This window comes from Eretmochelys imbricata, chromosome 1 (genome assembly GCF_965152235.1).
Source record: "Eretmochelys imbricata isolate rEreImb1 chromosome 1, rEreImb1.hap1, whole genome shotgun sequence".
NCBI lineage: Eukaryota > Metazoa > Chordata > Testudines > Cheloniidae > Eretmochelys > Eretmochelys imbricata.
Window position 1 is genome coordinate 344,070,506 of NC_135572.1, and position 19,064 is coordinate 344,089,569.

General features: G+C 44.8%; 1 protein-coding gene across 1 annotated transcript; it reads left to right on the forward strand.

Moving 5' to 3' along the window:
* The first annotated feature begins 25 nt into the window (after positions 1–25).
* On the forward strand, positions 26–18,699 carry CDNF (cerebral dopamine neurotrophic factor). Its single transcript, XM_077836318.1, is given in 5 exon segments — positions 26–150; positions 152–282; positions 11,425–11,552; positions 13,780–13,921; positions 17,315–18,699. Coding segments are annotated over 5 exon segments (705 nt in total). The 3' UTR covers positions 17,494–18,699.
* Positions 18,700–19,064: the final 365 nt, after the last annotated feature.

The window sequence follows — 19,064 nt, forward strand, 5'->3', positions numbered from 1 at the left end:
TACAGACTGAGGCGGCGAACCGCCAATGAAAGATCGAGCTGGGGTTCGTCGTCACCGAGCCCAGCAACCCAAGCACTTTTCTTCCTCCTGGCGGCGGCCGGGAGGGGAGAAGGGGGCGGGGTCAGTGGGCGGGGTCTCGTCTCGAGCCCGGCGGCGCTGCCAGCACCATGGCGCAGCCCCCCGCGCGCGGCCCCTGCGCAGCTCTGGCCCTCGCGCTGCTGTGCGCGGGCCCCTGGGCCGCCGCCGCCCGCGCCCCGTGGGGACAGGCAGCGCAGTGCGAAGGTGAGCGGGGCAGAGGGACTGGGGCCCGCTGGCCTGACTGCACCGTGTGCCGCTGCCCGGTGCTAGCAGTAGCTGCATGACCCCGGCTGCTCGCTGCGGCGTGCGCCCTGTGCCTCACGGCGGTTTCTTAACAGTGCGATCGTCCTCATCCGGGGGGGAGGGAGAGGGAGAGCCGCCCCCCTACCCCAGGACTGGTTAATCCACCGTGGGAAGTGAAGCCCCCCCATGCATGGCCCCGGCCCCCGCAGCGTCACCGAGAGAGTCTCTTCGGGGTTCCTCCCAGCTCCCCTGGGGCAGATTTGCCTCCGCTGCCTGGCGCCTACTCGCTTTGATTTTCGGAAGTGCTTAGTCAAAGATCCCATGAAAGCAAGTGGGAGCTACCTGTGCTCGCTCAGCAACTTTGGAAATCAGGTCAGACATGGCAGGCAGGCTGGAGTCATACACAGAGGCCTCGTGTCGTCGCTCCTGTTGCTCTAGAGCAGTGATTTTGAATGCTGCTTGCATGCATAGTTAATGATGCTTCTGTGTCACTGACAGATGGTGGTCACCGGCATCCCAGGGGAGCCAGCTGAGGTCACTCAGGGTGAACTGCAAAGAGTGGGGCAGGCAATCCCCCAAGCTAGTAGATATTCCAATACTTAGACTTACCAAGCCAGCACAAAGCAGCTTCTGTTATACTCACTGGTTACTCAGAAATCAACAACATAGTCCCCTTAAAGTAACCCAGCCTCAGGCCTCCGCCTACACACCCAAGTCAGGTATGATGATTTCTGAAAAATCTCATTTCATCATATAAAAAAGTTCCTACCAATCCCAAGGAATCAGACACATTACCTCCCAGGTTAATGAATATTCCAGATTTTATCCAAATACATGCTTTCTTACAGCCATTCTTATTAACTAAAATTTATTTAAAAAGAAAAGGGAGAGAGTATGGTTAAAAGATCAATATACATATAGGCATGAGTTCAATTCTTGAGGTTCAGATTCATAGCAGAGATGGTGAGCTTTGTAGTTGCAAGGAGTTCTTTTAGAATTTAGTCCATAGATTATAGTCCAATATCCTATTCAGTGTGTTCTGGTTTAACTGGGATCTCAGTCTTGCAACTCAAACTTCCCCCGATGAAGCTTAAGCAGATCTGAGATGAGAGGATCAGGACCCAAGGATCTTTTATACAATTTCAGGCCTTCTTTGAAAGGTCAAAGTCCCTTGGCTTACAATAGGCAATCAGGGCAACTTCGAAGAAGGTCTTTCACCAGTACTTAGCTACACAAATTAATATAAGGCAATCGCCTGTTTTTCCACCATTCGCAGATGACAGGCTATACACTTCAAAGAGATAAATACAGGGATAGCCTGTGTTTACAGTTCATTTAAATGCTAAAATGTTCTTTTGATCTCTGAATTAACAGAATACAGCATAGACAGGGACTGTTTGATTACATTGTTGACCTCTACCAATATATATGTAAATACACAAAAACACAAACATTATCTCCCCACATATTTTTAAGGGTTGAATTTGAGTCATTCATCCTGCAGGACACTTAACCCTTTCTGGTCATGCGTCACAGGTAGAAATCAAGGTTGGAATTCAGTTGTCAAAATTAAGGCCACGGTTCCATGGAGCCAGGCCTCCATTTATTAGAGGGCTTTTTTGTAAGCACTGGTTGCTCTGGCCTGTTATACCTGGCCATTGATGGAGAAATAGAGTAAATAAAACAAAATCTTGGCCACCTTTTAGGAATCTCTGCCTGGATCCATGTGGCTCTGTCCGTTACACCAGGTTGTGTATCTGCTTGATTTAATGGGGTCAACATGAAAACCTGTAGAAAATACTGCATTATAAATAATATTTGTAACATTAGCACCGTAAATATGCTAACCACTGTGCAAATATACAAGACATAGTCTCTGCTTCTAAGAACTCACAATCTAGCAATCAAGCAACAGGTGAAGGGTAGGGCAGAGGGATAAAACACAGTGAAAGTTTTCTTCATGCCTCCTCCCTCCCCATTACGTTAGTTAATGGCTTGTAGAAGGGAGTCTTAAGGAGGGGTTGACAAAGAACATTTTGAGCATAAAGAGGTAGTGTGGGAAAAGAGGACAAGGGTGTCAAACCTGGCATGTGCACAGGGTTGCAAAAGTTGGAATTGGGGCGCAAGGAGGGATGATACCTGTGTCATTGACAGTCGTAAAAATAACCCCTATGCCCAGTTAAGTCAGACTCTTTGTGCAACAATGGCAAAAATTCGACTCAAGTCATACCATTTTGCCATCATGTCTCTCCTTGCTTGTAGCTTATGAAACTGTGGCTCATCTCGGCCATAGGTGTACAATAATATGTGCTAAGTAAAATGTGTAAATAAAATTTTCTAACCTACCATCTGTGTGCTGTCATGAATTTTCTTTAAAAGCTCTTATCTCTCACTGTACAGCCCCTTGTTTTCTTTAGGTCCTGTATGCTAAATATACACACAATCAGTACATAAACAGGTTTCAGAGTGACAGCCATGTTAGTCTGTATTCGCAAAAAGAAAAGGAGTACTTGTGGCACCTTAGAGACTAACCAATTTATTTGAGCATAAGATTTCGTGAGCTACAGCTCACTTCATCGGATGCATCTGATGAAGTGAGCTGTAGCTCACGAAAGCTTATACTCAAATAAATTGGTTAGTCTCTAAGGTGCCACAAGTACTCCTTTTCTTAGTACATAAACAGTAGATGAATGTTGATGTGAGGCACGCAAAAGCTTTCTCTATCAGCTTTTCTTCTTGCAGTAAGAGGGACATGGGGACACACCAGTACTGTTAGGCAACAGAAAACAAACATAGTTCCCCAGAGCCTATATGTGTGTGTGATGTTTTAGAACACGCTTGATTTAAATGGAATGTGTCAACTAAAAATTTTAGGCCCGTTTGAATCTTTTTTAAACAAAATCCAAATTGTAAAATGAATTAAAATGTTTTATGCTCTAAACACTTTAAAAATGAAAACCTCAATGCAGCATTGTATTAGTGCATGAGAATTGAGGCCCTGATCCTGCAAACCATTCCCATGCAACGGCCAAAGCCAATGTGGTTCCACAGAGGCCCAGGGGTCTGCCCATGTGGAGCAGGTTTCAGGATCAAGATCTTAAGTGTTACACTGCAGTGTAATAACAGCATGGTGCTAGTGCATGCCAACCAGAAAGTGAAATTGAGCAATCTAATTTCACAATCCAAACCACGGGTGGGCAAACTACGGCCCGCGGGCCGGATCTGGCCCATCAGGGCTTTGGATCTGGCCTGCATGATTGCCACCCCCATGGCACCGCAGGCCCCGCACCGCTCCCGGAAGCGGCCGGTACCACGTCCCTGCGGCCTCTGGGGAAGGGGGTGGGGGCAGAGGGCTCCGTGTATTGCCCTCGCCTGCAGGCACCACCCCCCGCAGCTCCCATTGGCTGGGAACGGGGAACCGCGGCCAATGGGAGCTTCAGGGGAGGTACCCACATGCAAGGGCAGCGCGCAGAGCCCTCTGCTCCCCCTTCCCCAGAGGCCACATGGACGTGGTGTCGGCCGCTTCCGGGAGCGGCGCGGGGCCAGGGCAGGCAGGGAGCCTGCCTTAGCCTCCCTGTGTGCCGCTGCCACATCAGAGCCGCTCCAAGTAAGCACCTGAACCCCTGCCCTGATCTCCCTGCCACACCCCTCCTGCCCCCCAACCCCCTGCCCTGAGCCCCCTTGTACATCCCACACCCCAACCCCTTCCTGCACACTGCACCCCTTCTCACACCCAGCACTCCCTCCCGCAACCTAACCCCCTGCCCCAGCCCTACATTCATGGCCCTACATGCAATTTCCCCACCCAGATGTGGCCCTCGGGCCAAAAAGTTTGCCCACTCCTGATCCAAGCTGACTAAAAGGCTACAAGTACCATAACTGGGGGAAAGTAAATGAAATTTTAAGAATTCTTTTGTCTTTAACCATCTGAGATGGTAACAGTAGCACAGGCAAAAAAATCCTTTAAACATTTTACTTTCAACAAAGCACCATCACTTTAATTTCTGGGCTACTGCAGTGACAGACTTCTCAGTGCTGCCATTCCATTGGCAAGTTAGTACTTCAGAAGGTGCGTGGGCAGCTCTGGAGCTGTCCTGATCCTAGGACTTGCCTGGCACACGGGGCAGCTACCAAGGAGTTACACTTAAATAAGGAAAATGGAAGAGATGCCCAGTTTGCAATAGCAATGTATTGTAAGTGTATTAAAGGCTTAATGGTGTCCACTCTTCTGCATGGGGAGGAGGGATGGTCAGGAGAGCATTGGATTGGGACTCTAACAGCTAGGTTAAATTCCTGGGTCTGCTACAGAATTCCTACATGCATATGGCAAGTCACTCTCCATGGGTATGTCTACACTGCAACTGGAGGTGTGATTGCAGCATATGTAGGCAGGCCCAAGCCAGCTAGATCAAAGCTAGGTCGAGTGGCAACAGAAGTGGAACTGTGGCAGCAAGCGCAGCAGCTGCTCACGTATGTACCAGGGGTTCTAGGTGTGTGGCGCTAGGCCATGCTGCCATGGCTTCACTGCTGTTGTTACTCAAGCTGGCTTGGATACCAAGCAGTGAAGCTGCAGCAGTGTGGACTAGCTGCTAGAGTCCCCAGGGTCCCGGGTGGGCTCGTACATCCTGTGCTGCAGCGGCTTCACTGCTCTTGTGGTTCAATCAAAGCAGGTTCAGGTACGTCTACCCCTGCTGCAATCAGACCTCCCCAGTGCAGCATAGTCAGACCGTAAGATTCAGTTTCCCCTCTGTAAAATGGACACCGTAGTACTTCTTTATGTCATAGGGGTTTGTGAGCTAAAATCCATAAATACTTGGGAGATGTTCAGATACTACGATGAAGGAGTCACATGTGTCTCTGAACAAAGAGATTCAATTTCCTTTAAGTCTCCATAGAGAGCTCTCACACTGAATTGCAGGGAGGTAGAGTTTTAGCCAAGAGTTCTGTTGAAATATGTTAGTTCAACTCAGATGGCCAACTATCAGCACCAGCCTCAGTATAAACTACTGATGGCAGGCTTTCAGCAAAGCAAACACTTCCCAGTCTGCAGCTTGCAGACCTATTTCCTTCCTTAGTAGCTAGACCTGTGTGGGAGAACACAAGTTGCCACAGGCCTGCATAATCTCCAGGCCCCCTCCCAGGAGTGGGAGGCAGCTCATGGCATGATTCTTCCCATCTGGCACATTGGCGCTCCACAAATTCAAAGGCCGGACCTGCCAGCGAGATGCGCTGTTAGCACATTGTGAGCCCCTCTGCTGTAGGAATCCAAGCTACTACTGCACTGAAAGCCCAGGGTCAGCCTGAAACGCTGAGATTCAAAGAGCTCCCCCTTGGATTTTAGCCTGTACCTGTAGTAAAATCACAGTGATAAAAACAAGCAGAAACATCTGTTAGATATTTAGCTGGGAAGCAAAGACATGTATGCAGTGCCCAGCATCAGTGCTGTAGTGGTAAAAAAAAAAAAGAAGTGGGTGAACTAATCTAACCTAAACTCCATGTTCCCCAAATGAGAGGCAGGTAAACTCAATTTACCTGAATTTACCCTTGACTGCACTACTGCCCAGCCCACTGCTGGTGCTCAGTAAATAATATGTGCTCTAAAATGTCCCTGGGGGGTAAAAGAACCCCTTTTAATTATCTTTTGCATGTGCTGCCTTAATTCCTTGAAAATTAAGCTTGTAGGAGGCTGTGGATGACAGCTGTATCATCACTGTCTATGCTTTTATCATATCCCAGGAGGTAAGCAGGGGCAGACTGAGTCAATACTTAGGAAACCCCCAGGGTAAACCCAGATGCTGCAGGAAGTGGTGTTGGTGAACCGGTAGGTGGCACTTTCCTCTCTGAGTTTGTACAGAACCAAGTTCCTCACTGTGGTATTAGGAGCATCGTGCTACTGGAGGTGCTGGCTTTTTAAAGGGGTGTAAAACTGAGGTACTGATCACTTGTGATCATGAAAGTTCTCATGGAAGTTTTTGTAAAATTAGGGCAATTAGCCCCCCTGGGGGTGGGGTTAAATTCCACACAGCATAACTACATTCTGCCCACGTCAGAATACTTTCTTCAGTTTCAGATGGACACGGGTACTCTTCATTTCCTGTCCCAAACTGCTGTGTGGTGTGTCTGTTAACCTGCTGCTCCCCAGAGTTGGATGGATTTCAGTGGAGTGTGAAGTGACAATTCTCAGAGCACTTTTGTGATATACTTGTAAAGTATAATAACAATATTACATAGAGTTGTTCATCAATAGATCTCGAAGCGCGTTACAAAGGAAGTCATTATCATTATCCCCATTTCACAATTGAGGTAACTGGGACACAGACAGGGGAAAGTGACTATTAAATACTTTATAAAACCTGCCATTAGTGAATTAGATGCATTAAATGTTTTGGTTAATTAATGATAACTTGAATAGGATTTTTTTTATGAGCAGGGTGTCCAGTGATACTAGATAATCAATCTCGCACAACAGCCATTTAAAAAAAAAAAAGTATTAATGCAAAGCTTTACAAGCAACATCTCTTGAAGGGATGTGTTTTTTCCTGTAGGTGGCATGAACATATCATACAATTACCACCTGATAAGTCTTTTGCAGCTTGGAGACTGTTTGACAGGGGATTTTGCAGTAGAGTTTTAAGCATTGGGAAAGCTTGGTGCCAAAGGGTTTATTAACCAACATCACTGGGCTTTTTGTTAGGTTATTACAAAACAAACTATAAAATTCCCTTTGCTGTCGTCCAAGAGTTGAGTTGTTGCTTTTCTTCTTTTTCCTTGAAAGGACATGGCTAGCCTGGTAAGTGGTAACCACCCCTCCTTTATAATATACTGAGTCACAAGTTTTAGTCACTGAGATAGAAAAATTCTATTGTCTGATAGCCTGAAACAACCAAAATCCAGACCTGTAACAGGAGTCATTAAATTACTGTCCTAGACAAAGCTGCTTTCCTGCACCAAATAATCCTGGGATAATTGACCAGTGAGACCAACTGATTTTGTTTGCTTGTAAACAGCACTGAACTGAATAAAATAATCAATGACTTGCTAAATCCCTTCTATTCGGTCAGCAGCTCCCTGCCTAATTCTTCCCTTTGGAAAGGGTACACATGGCTAATTACACAAGGCCACCAAGTTATCTTCCATGTCTCCATACTTGATAGCTAGACTTGAGACAAGTTACCATTTAAAAAAAATGTTCGTAGCAAATCATCATATTCATGCGGACATTGGATTATCCTCAGGGGTAGGCACCGGAATGCTGCAAAGAAAGTTACACCTGCACTTCACATTAATAAAAGAACAAATAAGCAGCATGTTCCCCAGATTACCCTACTGGAAACTTTCGATAGACTCCATTAAAATCATTCAGGTAGTCACTGCTGGCCTCTGGTAGTTCTTACTGGAGGATCAACTGCCCCAGGAACTAAAAGACTCTATTCCAAACCTATACCCTAACTCAGCAAAGCACTTAAGCATACACAGAACTTTAAGCAAGTACTTTACTGAATAGGGGTGCTTTGCTGAATTGGATCCCTAGTTAACAACTGGAACTAGTAGGAACCAACTGAACATTTTCAACTGGTAGTAGTAACTGGCGATGCCAGGACTTACTCTGCAAGTTCAGGTTTCAGAGTGACAGCCGTGTTAGTCTGTATTCGCAAAAAGAAAAGGATTACTTGTGGCACCTTAGAGACTAACCAATTTATAAATAAATTGGTTAGTCTCTAAGGTGCCACAAGTACTCCTTTTCTTTCTGCAAGTTCAAATATTTTTAACTCATGAAATGAGGAGGGAAAATCGGCCCCTTTAAGTTTATGTTCAGTTGATGTTGTCTGCATGCAGTATTAAAATCTGGATTTAGGTGCCCAGGAGCAGATGCCAAGGTTTGAAAATGTTAGCCTTTCACCTCTCTGGGCCCCAGGTTCCCCACCTATTAAATGGTGCTAACAACATGTCACAGCAGTGTTGTGAGGCTTAATTAATTAATGTTTATGAAGCATTTTGAAACCCTGGGCTGGAAGGAACCGTATAAATGCAAAAGTATTGTGTTAATGACATAACTCCAAGATGTGAGATAGGTTATGGGAAATGGTAATGGGACACTCCTCAAGCGCCTCCTGTTGCTGCATGCAGTACTGCAGGCCTTTTTCTGCAGCTGGAGCCCCCTGTACGTTGCTGACCTTTCTTGGTGGGTCTTCAGTGCCTTGGCCCTATGGTCGGGTCACACAGTCAAAAAGGAACCCCTTCTGGGGTAGCAAAAAGCCCAAACTGTCTGCCCTTGCCAGGGGTCTTCAGCTGCAGCTCTAGGGCCTTTAAATTCAGTCCTTTGCTTGGGCTTCTAAACGAGCCTTGTCTTCTTCTCAGGGCTTAGGTCACTTTGCCAGTGGCTGGTTAAGGATATCTTAAGGTTCAGGTTCAGCAGGTTTCTGTACTGTTTTGCCCACAGCTGTTAGTATCTGGCTTAGCAACACCCGCTTTTGTTCTTTCTGTACCCACACTGTTGCATGGATGTCATTCAGTATGTTCGGATCATTTTTAGTCTTCCTTTGTCCTCTGGGGAAAGCTCTTTTTAGTTGGGGTCTGGCTGTGGCCTTGCCTTACGGCCTCGTCGTGTCCCTGTGTCATCTGAGCCAGGGCGGGGCAGCTCCTAATTTCAACGGTTTGAGGTCCCTCGTGGCTCAAGCTATCGTTCAGGGTGCAACCACTACAACTCTTTTCTAAGTGTAACCCACACAACTCCTGGGTGTGGTGCTCTGTCCCTTCTAGTGGCACCCGGACCACTTAGAGCTTAATGAGTCTGCTACAGCCTTAGCTAAGAGCCATGTGGCTTTTAGCTCATGCAGTAGAGGCTTATGCATTAAGCTCCAGAGATTCCAGGTTCAATCCCGCCCGATGACAACCAGAGTCCGTCAGTGTTACATAAGAATGGCTCCTTCAGGCTCTCCAGCTCTTTACCTTTATCCGTGCTGGACCTGAAGCAAGTTGGACCTTAAGTTCTGGAGCTTAGTCTGCTCCTTTGCATCATCAAACACTTGTTCTCCAATCTCTTTTTTCAATTCTGGCCAGGTCCTGTTCCCATTGTATAGCTTGAGCTCACATCCTGTCTCGTGAGGATCCCTTCGAGTTCTTGCAAGTGCTCAACGCTTTGGGCCTGTAGGATATTGAATTGAGCCATGATTTCCTCTTTGAACCTGTCTTCTACTTTTCTCCATTCCAGTAGGGGTTGGGTTTGTTGAGTGCTGTAAAGGCTATAGTCTACACAATCTCTGTATTGGTGGCTGTTGATATTATATCTGTCACTGTGTGGTGAATCCACACACGTATACCATCTTCCCAGCTGCTTGAATCCTTACTCCATTTGCTTGTGGGAATACAAGCTTTCTGGTCAGCGGTCACCATGCTTGTGTGCTTATCACACCTCTCTGCTCTCTTCTGGACCATCAACCTCAGTCTTCTCATTTCCTTCATTTGTTCCAGGAGGTGGTTGTTGGCTTGGATGTTGAGGTCATCCTGCTGTCCTGTGACCATCTCCTTCTTGCTCCATTGTTGCTGTAGCTCCCATCTGAGCACTGCGTTTCAGACTTGCAAACTCATTGGCTGGGTCTCCAACATCTGAATCTGGGTCTGAAGTGTTTGCAGAGCCTCCGCATGTTCATTAGGCTACCTCTGTAGCTGGCCCTGCACCTCAGAGACATTCCACATAGCTGTCTGTAGAGTCTATTGTAATTTCAGGTTCCAAAATTGCGGAGATTTCCGCTCATCTGTCCTCTTCTGGATCACCACAATCTCGGCCTTGCTGTCACTATGAAGAGCTTCCTTCTATATGTATAGTTGTGAGAAACTCTTGCTTCCTTTTTAACTCTTCAGTGAGCGTGACTAGCTCTTCTTGGAGCTAGGAGATCTCAGCCTGCTCTATTACCTGCAGACTTTTCAGTTGCTCCTTTAGCAGCATCTTTTCCTTTTTCTCACTCTCCCATTTTAAGTTCCTCCTGTTTCAGCTCAGTCATCTGCTGCTCCAGGACAAGCATGAGCCTCTCTGTGTCCTGAGCTTCAGCTACTGCCTTTCCCCATTTCTTGTAGTGAGAGTAGCAGTTCTTCTCCAAAAGTAGCAGATGTTCCACCTCCTTCTGTCTGTTTTCTAGATGAGCAATTGCCTTCTCAAGGCCTCTGTTCAGTCTGGCTCCTTCACACATCTGCTCTTTGAAGTAGTCTTTCTCTGCCTCCACCTGGGTCTTGAGACTCCATGTCCGGCACCACTCTTCTTGTAAGAACTCTTGTGCTCTCTGTGGACAGCCCCCCAGTATCCACAGGTGTGAGAAACTTGCTGTCCACCTGGCTCGGCCTTCCTGAGCCACCATTCATACTGGGGGTGGTGGGGGGGAGGGTTACTTGTCCTCACCTGTCCAAAACGTTTTCTTTGCCAAGTAGAAGTGTCTTAACTTCATTGGCCAGCACAGAATAATAAACTTTCCTCTACCTGCTTTGTTCACGCTGTGAAGTCATCTCCTCCAGCAATGCCTGGGAATGTGTCTGTAATTCATGGATCTGTGCTTTCTGCACTTATAGCCAACTAGCCAATTCTAGGCAAAAATCCTTCACCTGAGCCTGCATTAAAGACTGAGGCAATCAGATACTATGGTAATGGGGGCAGGATGCGTACTTAAAAGGGACAGAACACAACAGCCTTTCCTTGTCTTTCCTGGCCAGTCCTGGGCAGTATCGTCTCACCTAAACTGATTTTTTTTTCATGGTGATTAAATACAATTAAATTTTCTAGTTGAGATTAACTTAATCGAACCAAGATCAAAATGCTGATGTATTCTGATCTCCTGTTATAATAAAAGACTTAAGGCGTGAGAAACATCCAGAGCTGACAGGACGAATTCCATTCCTACATATTCCTTCCATTCCTGTTGTTGGCGATACTGGGAGCTAAAATGCTGAAATAAACCTTTTGTTTGTTTTTTTAAATTCTTCATTTGTTAAAATCTGTCATTTTCTGTTTTTATGATGTGCTAATGGATCCCTGTTTTTAGCCAAGTTATTAAAATTCCTGAGGCTTTGCTAGACCCTACTGGGTGGCTTATATATTTTATTTTCTTTTTACAGTGTGTAAAGGATTTTTGGACAGATTTTACAACTCATTAAAAGAAAAACATTCTGACTTCACTGTGGCCACCATAGAGAGAGAACTGGTTAACAGCTGCATGGATACAAAAGGAAAAGAACACCGCTTGGTACTCATCTCTTTTGTCTTTAAGTTCATGATGCTTTGAAAAAAAATACTGATTAGATGAGATAATATTGGTTAATCTGCACTGTCATTTAGTATTGAGCTGTAGGGCACTGGTTCAAATCCAGCTACGTCAACAGTGGCTGAAAATTATTACCAACTGCTAGCTTAGGTAAAATAAGTTTGAAGGTTTTCGTTTAATTTCAGGTGTATAAGTGTCCACATTATTAAGACCCTGATCCAACACTCTTTGAAATTAATGGGAATCTTTCCCTTCATTCATTGGGCATTGGATGGGACCCCAAATGCACCACCACAATCGGCATTAGTTAGCATCCTTTTGGGCAGTTTAGCTAAGAGGGCAAGGCGGGGGACTGAGCTGCCCTTTCGTTCCTAGAAGTGATCCCTCCAGATCAAAGCTGGTGGGACCATGTGGGAGAGGTTTGCCCTGCTGCCACCCATGATATACCTGTTCTGTGGATAAACAGATGATTTCTGTTTCCTGGGCTCAGGGGTAGCACTAATCACAGGCCTACACCCTACAGTTCGATGGGGACACCACATATTTCAAGCCTGTGGCAGGTGCTTCTCAGTATTACTGTGCTGTGTCCTGCACAGCACTGAGTAAGTAGAAGAGCTGTCATTGTGCAAGGATGTGGGCTAAGGCTGCAGAGACCAAAGGCCACTAGGCACCCTCCATTTTGGAAGTGGGGGCCTCTGGACTGCAGAAGAGACTGGGGCTGGCGGAAGCCTACTGCAGTATCTAACTTTTATGTTATGTTAGTTTTTAAAGCCAAGTTCTCCTGCCATGCCTTAATGCTGAGTCCCTCACAATTCAGAGGCTTTTCAGCTGTTTCCCAGTGTTCGCTGGGGAGAAAAAAATGCCCTTCATTCTTCTTTCTGCTCTGCTAAGCAGCCAAGTGATGATAAGGAGTGGTAGAGGAATCACTGAGCCCCATAGGGAAGAGCTTCTGGGCAGGGCACAATGCTGCAGTGCTATTCAGCACCTCACCAGCCTGGCTTTAGGCTAGTGACAGTCCCGATGAGAGCTGTGGTGTTTTTAGCTTTGTTATGCACGGGTGGTCCGTATTCTGCCACTTTAAATCTTTAAGGACCGCTGTTTGCAAAGACTGGCAGCCATTTCGTTTTCAGTTCACTGAAGACTGTTAAACGACACACCCACACTGCATGGTCACACAATGGTGTCACTGTGTCCTCTCTTGTTTCGTTAGCCTCCTAGAGCCAGGTTTTGTTATTATTTGTATTACTGTAGTACCTACACTGCGTAGGAGCATGTCATGGACCAGGACCCCATTGTGCTAGGTACCGTACAAACCCAGAACAAAAAGACTGTCCCTGCCCCAAAGAGACTGCGGTCTAAATGTAAGACAAGAGACAACAGGTGGATACAGACAGACAGATGGGGGAGCACAAGGAAGCAAGAAAACTGTCTTGGTCAGCATGATGGGCCATGGCCTCAGCACACCAACCGCCTAACCATTCTCATGCTGAATAGTACCCCATATGCCAAGTAGTTCCGTTTTCCTCACTGAGACTATTCAACATGAATAAGGGTGGCAAAATCTGACCCCTCATACAAAACAAAGGTCCTTCTGATTGAAAGTATCTATTTGCTCTCTGCCTATTGAAAGACGTAACAAAAATGGGCCATTGTTTTCCATCAGATGCACCCCATTCTAGAAGGTGTTATGATGAGATGGAAATGTCCCATTGGTAACAAATTATGATTGATTGTGTTAACAGGGTGATATAATTCATGTCCTGGAGACAGTATTTCATATTGTCAGTGGCTTATTTAATAACAATACTTTGTACAAAGTAGTAATCAGAGTCAGAGGAATCTGTTATTTGCACAAATCTGTTATTTGCACAATAACAGCTTCCAAGCTGCCTCATATATAAGGTACATCAAACACAAACACACCTCGTCTCCTGTGAGATGTGCCAGACCTGCAATATCCCAGCATTCCACCAAGCATAACAAAGCATCCATTTAACACACCACTACGGGGAAGGTCTTTCTGTCAAAAGAGGAAGTGGTAGGAGTCTGAGTTTTAGGGTACAATCCTTCAGAGTGCTAAGCATCTTCAAATCCCATCAACTTCAATGGGAGTTGGAGGTATACAGTACTTCACGTGAACCCCTCAGCGGTTGGCAGGAGCCACTCCCGGTTTTCTCTTAGTGCTGATGATGTGTCCTGCTTGTTTCAGTGCTATTACATTGGGGCAACAAGTGATGCAGCCACGAAGATCATCAGCGAGGTCAGCCGCCCAATGAGTGCTCATGTGCCTGTGTCGAAGATATGCGAGAAACTGAAGAAGAACGACATTCAGATCTGTGAGCTCAAATATGGTAGGGCCACAGTCTGGAGTAAACTGGTGGGCCTAGAGATCTAGCTGCATTCTGTACCTACTTATTATCCCCATGAATCCCCATTGGCTCCTGCCTACATACCATATTCATTGTCAAATGGGTTGTAGAGAGGAAAATAAATAGGTTTGTACTCTTTTTGCTTCTCAGAAATTAGGAGAGAAATGCCCTCCCCCAGTTAGAAATATCAGGAGCATTAAGTCTTGTCTTCACTATTTTTGCTGGAGGATTCTTTGGCTGGCTTAAGTATGTGGGTGGGCACTCTCTCAGCCCTTATGTGAAGGGGCAGTTATGTGGAACTCTTTAAAGAGAGAGCTTTTTTGCATGTGTTTGTGTTAAGTAGCTATTAACAAAAAACAAATCATTTTAAACATGGTGAATTAAAAAATCTCTTCTCTCTCTTCAGTTAGGCTGCACTTCCTTTGTGTAACTGATGTTGAATACTTACTTCTTTCCACTTGTCCATGTAGTTTTCTGTGGTAAAACTGAATGTATAATGCAAAAAACAAGCAAGGAAAAAAATCCTTGTAACTTATCTGTGTCTTAAAAAACCTTTCAGGCCTGTATACGCCAGGAAGAAGCAGAAACAAAGCACAACCCCTTTGTCCTTTTCTTTGCAAGTCACTTTGAATTTGAAGAACTGGCAGGATGCTGACTCCATGCCTGTTATCCTTCATTTGTGTTTTAATGTCTCTATACCAGAGGCAAAGGCATCCTGTTGCCCAGCTGAGCAGAACCACTCACATGGCACTCTTGGGTATATTTGCAAGCAATTTTTATGCAGGAATTGGAACAGATGCCAGTCAGGGCTTGAGAAGCTTAGGGAGTGAGCTCTGCTAAGCCAGTTCCACAAGGAATCAGCCTGCTCACACAAGCCATTTAAAATAAAGTCTCTACTGCTGGATGCCAAGCCACAGAGAGGTGGTGAGAAATGGCCAAGGAAATTGCTAACTCATGAAAATGCACCTTCTTCCATTCTCTGTAGCCAATTCAGCCAGTATTTCCATCCTGCCTTTAGGACACTGAAATGTCCTGTTCCCCCTCCCCTGAGCGTTACTTTGACCCAACGTCCACCACACCAATATGTTGCTAAAGCTCAGAGTCCTCAGGGCGAGATGCAAAGCCCACTGAAAGCAGCATGAGTCCTGCCGTTGATATCAGTGAGCAGTGTTGTCTAGCTTTGCCAATTCCAGCTGTGAAGGTTTCTATGCAGAATAAGGGCTACTGTTGAGAAGCTGGACATTTAACAGGCCCAATTCTTTCCCCAGTGCGGTTGTGGGAGCTGTTCTATAGTCTCCAAAGCACAATTCCTTTTTATTATGAAGTGTTGAAAATGGTTGAAAATTCTAAAAGAGTGATTGCCCATCTTTTTTTTTTTTTTTTTTTTTAAAAGGGTTTTGATTTTATTTTTAAAGGGATGTATCATGACTCATCTTCCCCCACAAACTGCTCACCGATGGTCTCTCTCCAGGTAGACGTGAAATACTGTGCTGTTCAACATACTCATAAATGATCTGGAAAGGGGGGGGTGAACAGTGAGATGGCAAAATTTGCAGACAATAGAAAGTTATTCAAGATAGAACTGATTGCAAGGCGTTACAAAGGGATCTCACTCAACTGGGTGATTGGGCAACAAAATGTCAGATGAAGTTCAAGGTTGATAAGTGCATAATGCACATTTGGAAAACAATCTCAACTATACATACAAAACAATGGTGTCTAAATTAACCGTTGCTGTTCAAGAAAAATCTTGGAGACATCGTGGATAGTTCTCTGAAAACATCTGCTCAATGTGCAGTGGTAATCAAAAAAGCGAACAGAATGTTAGGAACAATTAGGAAAGTGATGGATAATATTGTCACCATATAAATCCATGGTATACCTATACCTTGAATACTGCATGCAGTTCTGGTCACCCAATCTTAAAAAAAATATATTAGAATTGGAAGAGGTACAGCGAAGGGCAACAAAAGTGATTATTGGTATGTAACAGCTTCCTTATGAGGTGAGATTAAAAAACGACTGGGACAGGTCAGCTTGGAAAAGGGATGAGTAAGGGGGGATATATAGAAGTCTATGAAATGATGTCTAGTGCGGAGAAAATGAATATGGAAGTGTTATTTGCCCCTTCACAAAACCCACAAACCAGGGGTCACCCAATAACATTAATAGGCAGCAGGTTTAAAACAAACAAAAGGAAGTACCGCTTCACCCAATGCACAGTCAACCTGTGGAACTCATTGCCATGGGATGTTGTCTAGGCCAAAACTATAACTGGGTTCAAAAAAGAATGAGATAAGTTCATGGGGGAACGGTCCATCAAAGGCTATTGGACAAGATGGTCAAGGACGCAACTCCAACTCTGGGTGTCCTTAAGTCTCTGCTTGCCAGAAGCTGGGACTGGATTTCAGGGGATGGATCACTGGATAATTGCCCTCTTCTGCTCATCCCCCCTGAAGCATCTGGCACTGGTCACTGTCAGACAGAATACTGGGCTAGATGGACCATAGGAATAGCAATGACGGGACAGACCAATGTTCTTACTTGCCTTAAAAACTAAGATCGGAATTACATCACTATGTGTAGCAAGGGTCCTGCTGGGTACATGTGTCAGGTGAATAAGGCAGAAAAATGGTTGCCAAATTTCTTTGTATGAGTCCATGTCTTGTTAAATGAGGGCCATAAGGCTCTGTGTCGTAGCTCCTTCAAAGATCGAATCACCATCCTTTTTATATAGACCTTGTTTTGAGCCACAGAAGGTAGGATATTCAATAGATAGAGGAAGATCTGTCCTTTTAATCAGATTTGGTCAAAAAACAATTCCAAATTTTGCAAAAATCATTGAAAAATGTTATTGAAATTTTGAAAAAAAAACAATAGAAAGAACATTGAACAATCTGTAACTGGTTGAAAAAACCCAATAGATGGATTTTTGTTGAAAACTTCAATTTTCAATAGTTTCAACCATGTACTTCTTATACAGGTGGTCACTTTGAGAAGAAAAGTTGGGTCTGACCCTGTTTTCACACAATGTGAATCAGGAATAACTCCATTAAAGGCAATGGGGTTTCCACTTTTACATCAGTGTGTTAATGATATCAGAATCAGAATTTATAGGCCAGGTCCTCAGCTGGTATAAATCAGTATAATTCCATTGTTTTGCACGTGAGCTATGCAGATATACAATAGGTGAGGATCTGGCCCCTTATATTTAACTTTTTGTCCTTCACTCAACTACTACCTGAGTTATAGGAGACACTTTTGGAACATTTGTAGGAACTGGAATTTTTTTCTTTGGCAGCACAGAGGAGTTGAGGACAAATATGAACCCTCCTTTGGTCTCTAAAGTATGTCTCATGTTCTTTGTTTTTGCAGAAAGGAAACTGGACTTAAATTCGGTGGATCTGTCCAAGATGAGAGTGGCTGAGCTGAGGAAGATCCTGGATAACTGGGGAGAAGTGTGCAGAGCATGTATAGAGAAAACAGACTTTGTGAACTTGATTAAGGAGCTGGCACCTAAGTATACACTTACAAACCCCAAATCAGACCTTTGATTGATACTTGTGCCAGCCCAGTGCTTGCTATGGTAGGTCACCTTTCTGTGCACAAAGAATGACTGACAATGGAATAGCTGGGCTAAAAAACTTTTCATTTGGTTACAACTCACAAGTGCCAAAAAACAGAGTTATTATTAATAATTGCTTATCTAGCACCATGGAAGGGCATAGTACTTTACAGACAAGACAAGGTCACTGCACCAAGGAACATAATATATAAGAATCAAATTGTATTTGTATTGCAATAGCAAATAGAGTCCTCAGCCCCATTGTGCTAGGACTGTACACACACATAACAAAAAAATGATCCGTGCCCCAGAGATCTTATGCTCTAAAGTAGAAGAGGAGAGACCAACCTGTTCCCCCAAACAAACCCAAAACAGACCTTTAGCTAAACCAGTGTAATGTTGTGTGTAGACAATATTAGGGCTTGTACTGCTTTGATCATATTGGTTTAAAAACCATTACATATTATTAACAAAATACTATTATTTTCCATGACATCATATATACCATTATAAGCAATTTGATAATAGTATAACTGCATCCACAGTAGAGGGTTGCATCAGTTCAGCTACATCTGTTTCTAAACCAATGTGTTTAAATCAATACACAAACTGTGTGGAGACCAGCTCTTCTGTCTATTCAAACCTGGCTTATATTGGTATAGCTTGTAATGTGTAGGCACAACTTGTACATAAATAAGCCATGTTTAAACCAATGCAATAAGTCTCCATGCAGAGGCTTGCACCAGTTGAATTCAATTGGTGAAATTTCCGTAGAAAATCTTCTTTGCAGCCTCTGCCTCATTCATTACACACCTTTTAACTCCCACAGGGAATGAGGCAGGGGCCTTACAACCAGCATTCTGTAGTGAATGAGGCTGTTATCTCATCCACTGTCCCTCTTGTGCATTTCCAGTCCTAGGTCGACACCTTGATATATTCAGGGAAAAGCAATATTTTTATTTAAGCAGTTTGGAAACAGAAATTAGAGGCGGAAAAGACCTATTTGATTATTTAGTATATTGCTGCCAGTTGAGGTACTCCAGCAGGTCTGCAAGCCCTGCTGATCAACTCCTCACCCTCCCTCCCATAACTCCTCCCCGGCCAGTGCCTCCTGCATGCCACAGAACAGCTGTTCCCCTGTGTGCAGGAGGCGCTGGGAGGGAGGGGAAGGAGCAGAGATGGAGCATGCTCACGGGGGCATGGAAAGAGGTGGGGAAGAGGAGGGGCAGGGGTGCAGTGGGGGCAGGAAGATGTGGGGCCACGGAGGAAGGGCTAGAGTGGGGGCAGGGCCTGGGGCTGAGTTAGGAGTGTTGGGGGTCTGGGAAAAATTGTAAATCAAAATGGGGGTTCTCGGGTTGCTAAAGTTTGAACATTTTAGAAACTTGCAAACAAACCAATCTACCTTTTTGGTCCATTCTAGTTCGGTTCCTTCCTAGGTATTGACACCCTTCAAGTATTTGCAGCTGGCTAGCATATCCAACTTACTTGCTGTTTGGCCACAACAAGCATAATTTTGCTCTTTTAAGATGGGGTTTTCAAAGGATTTCAATGGAATTTTGG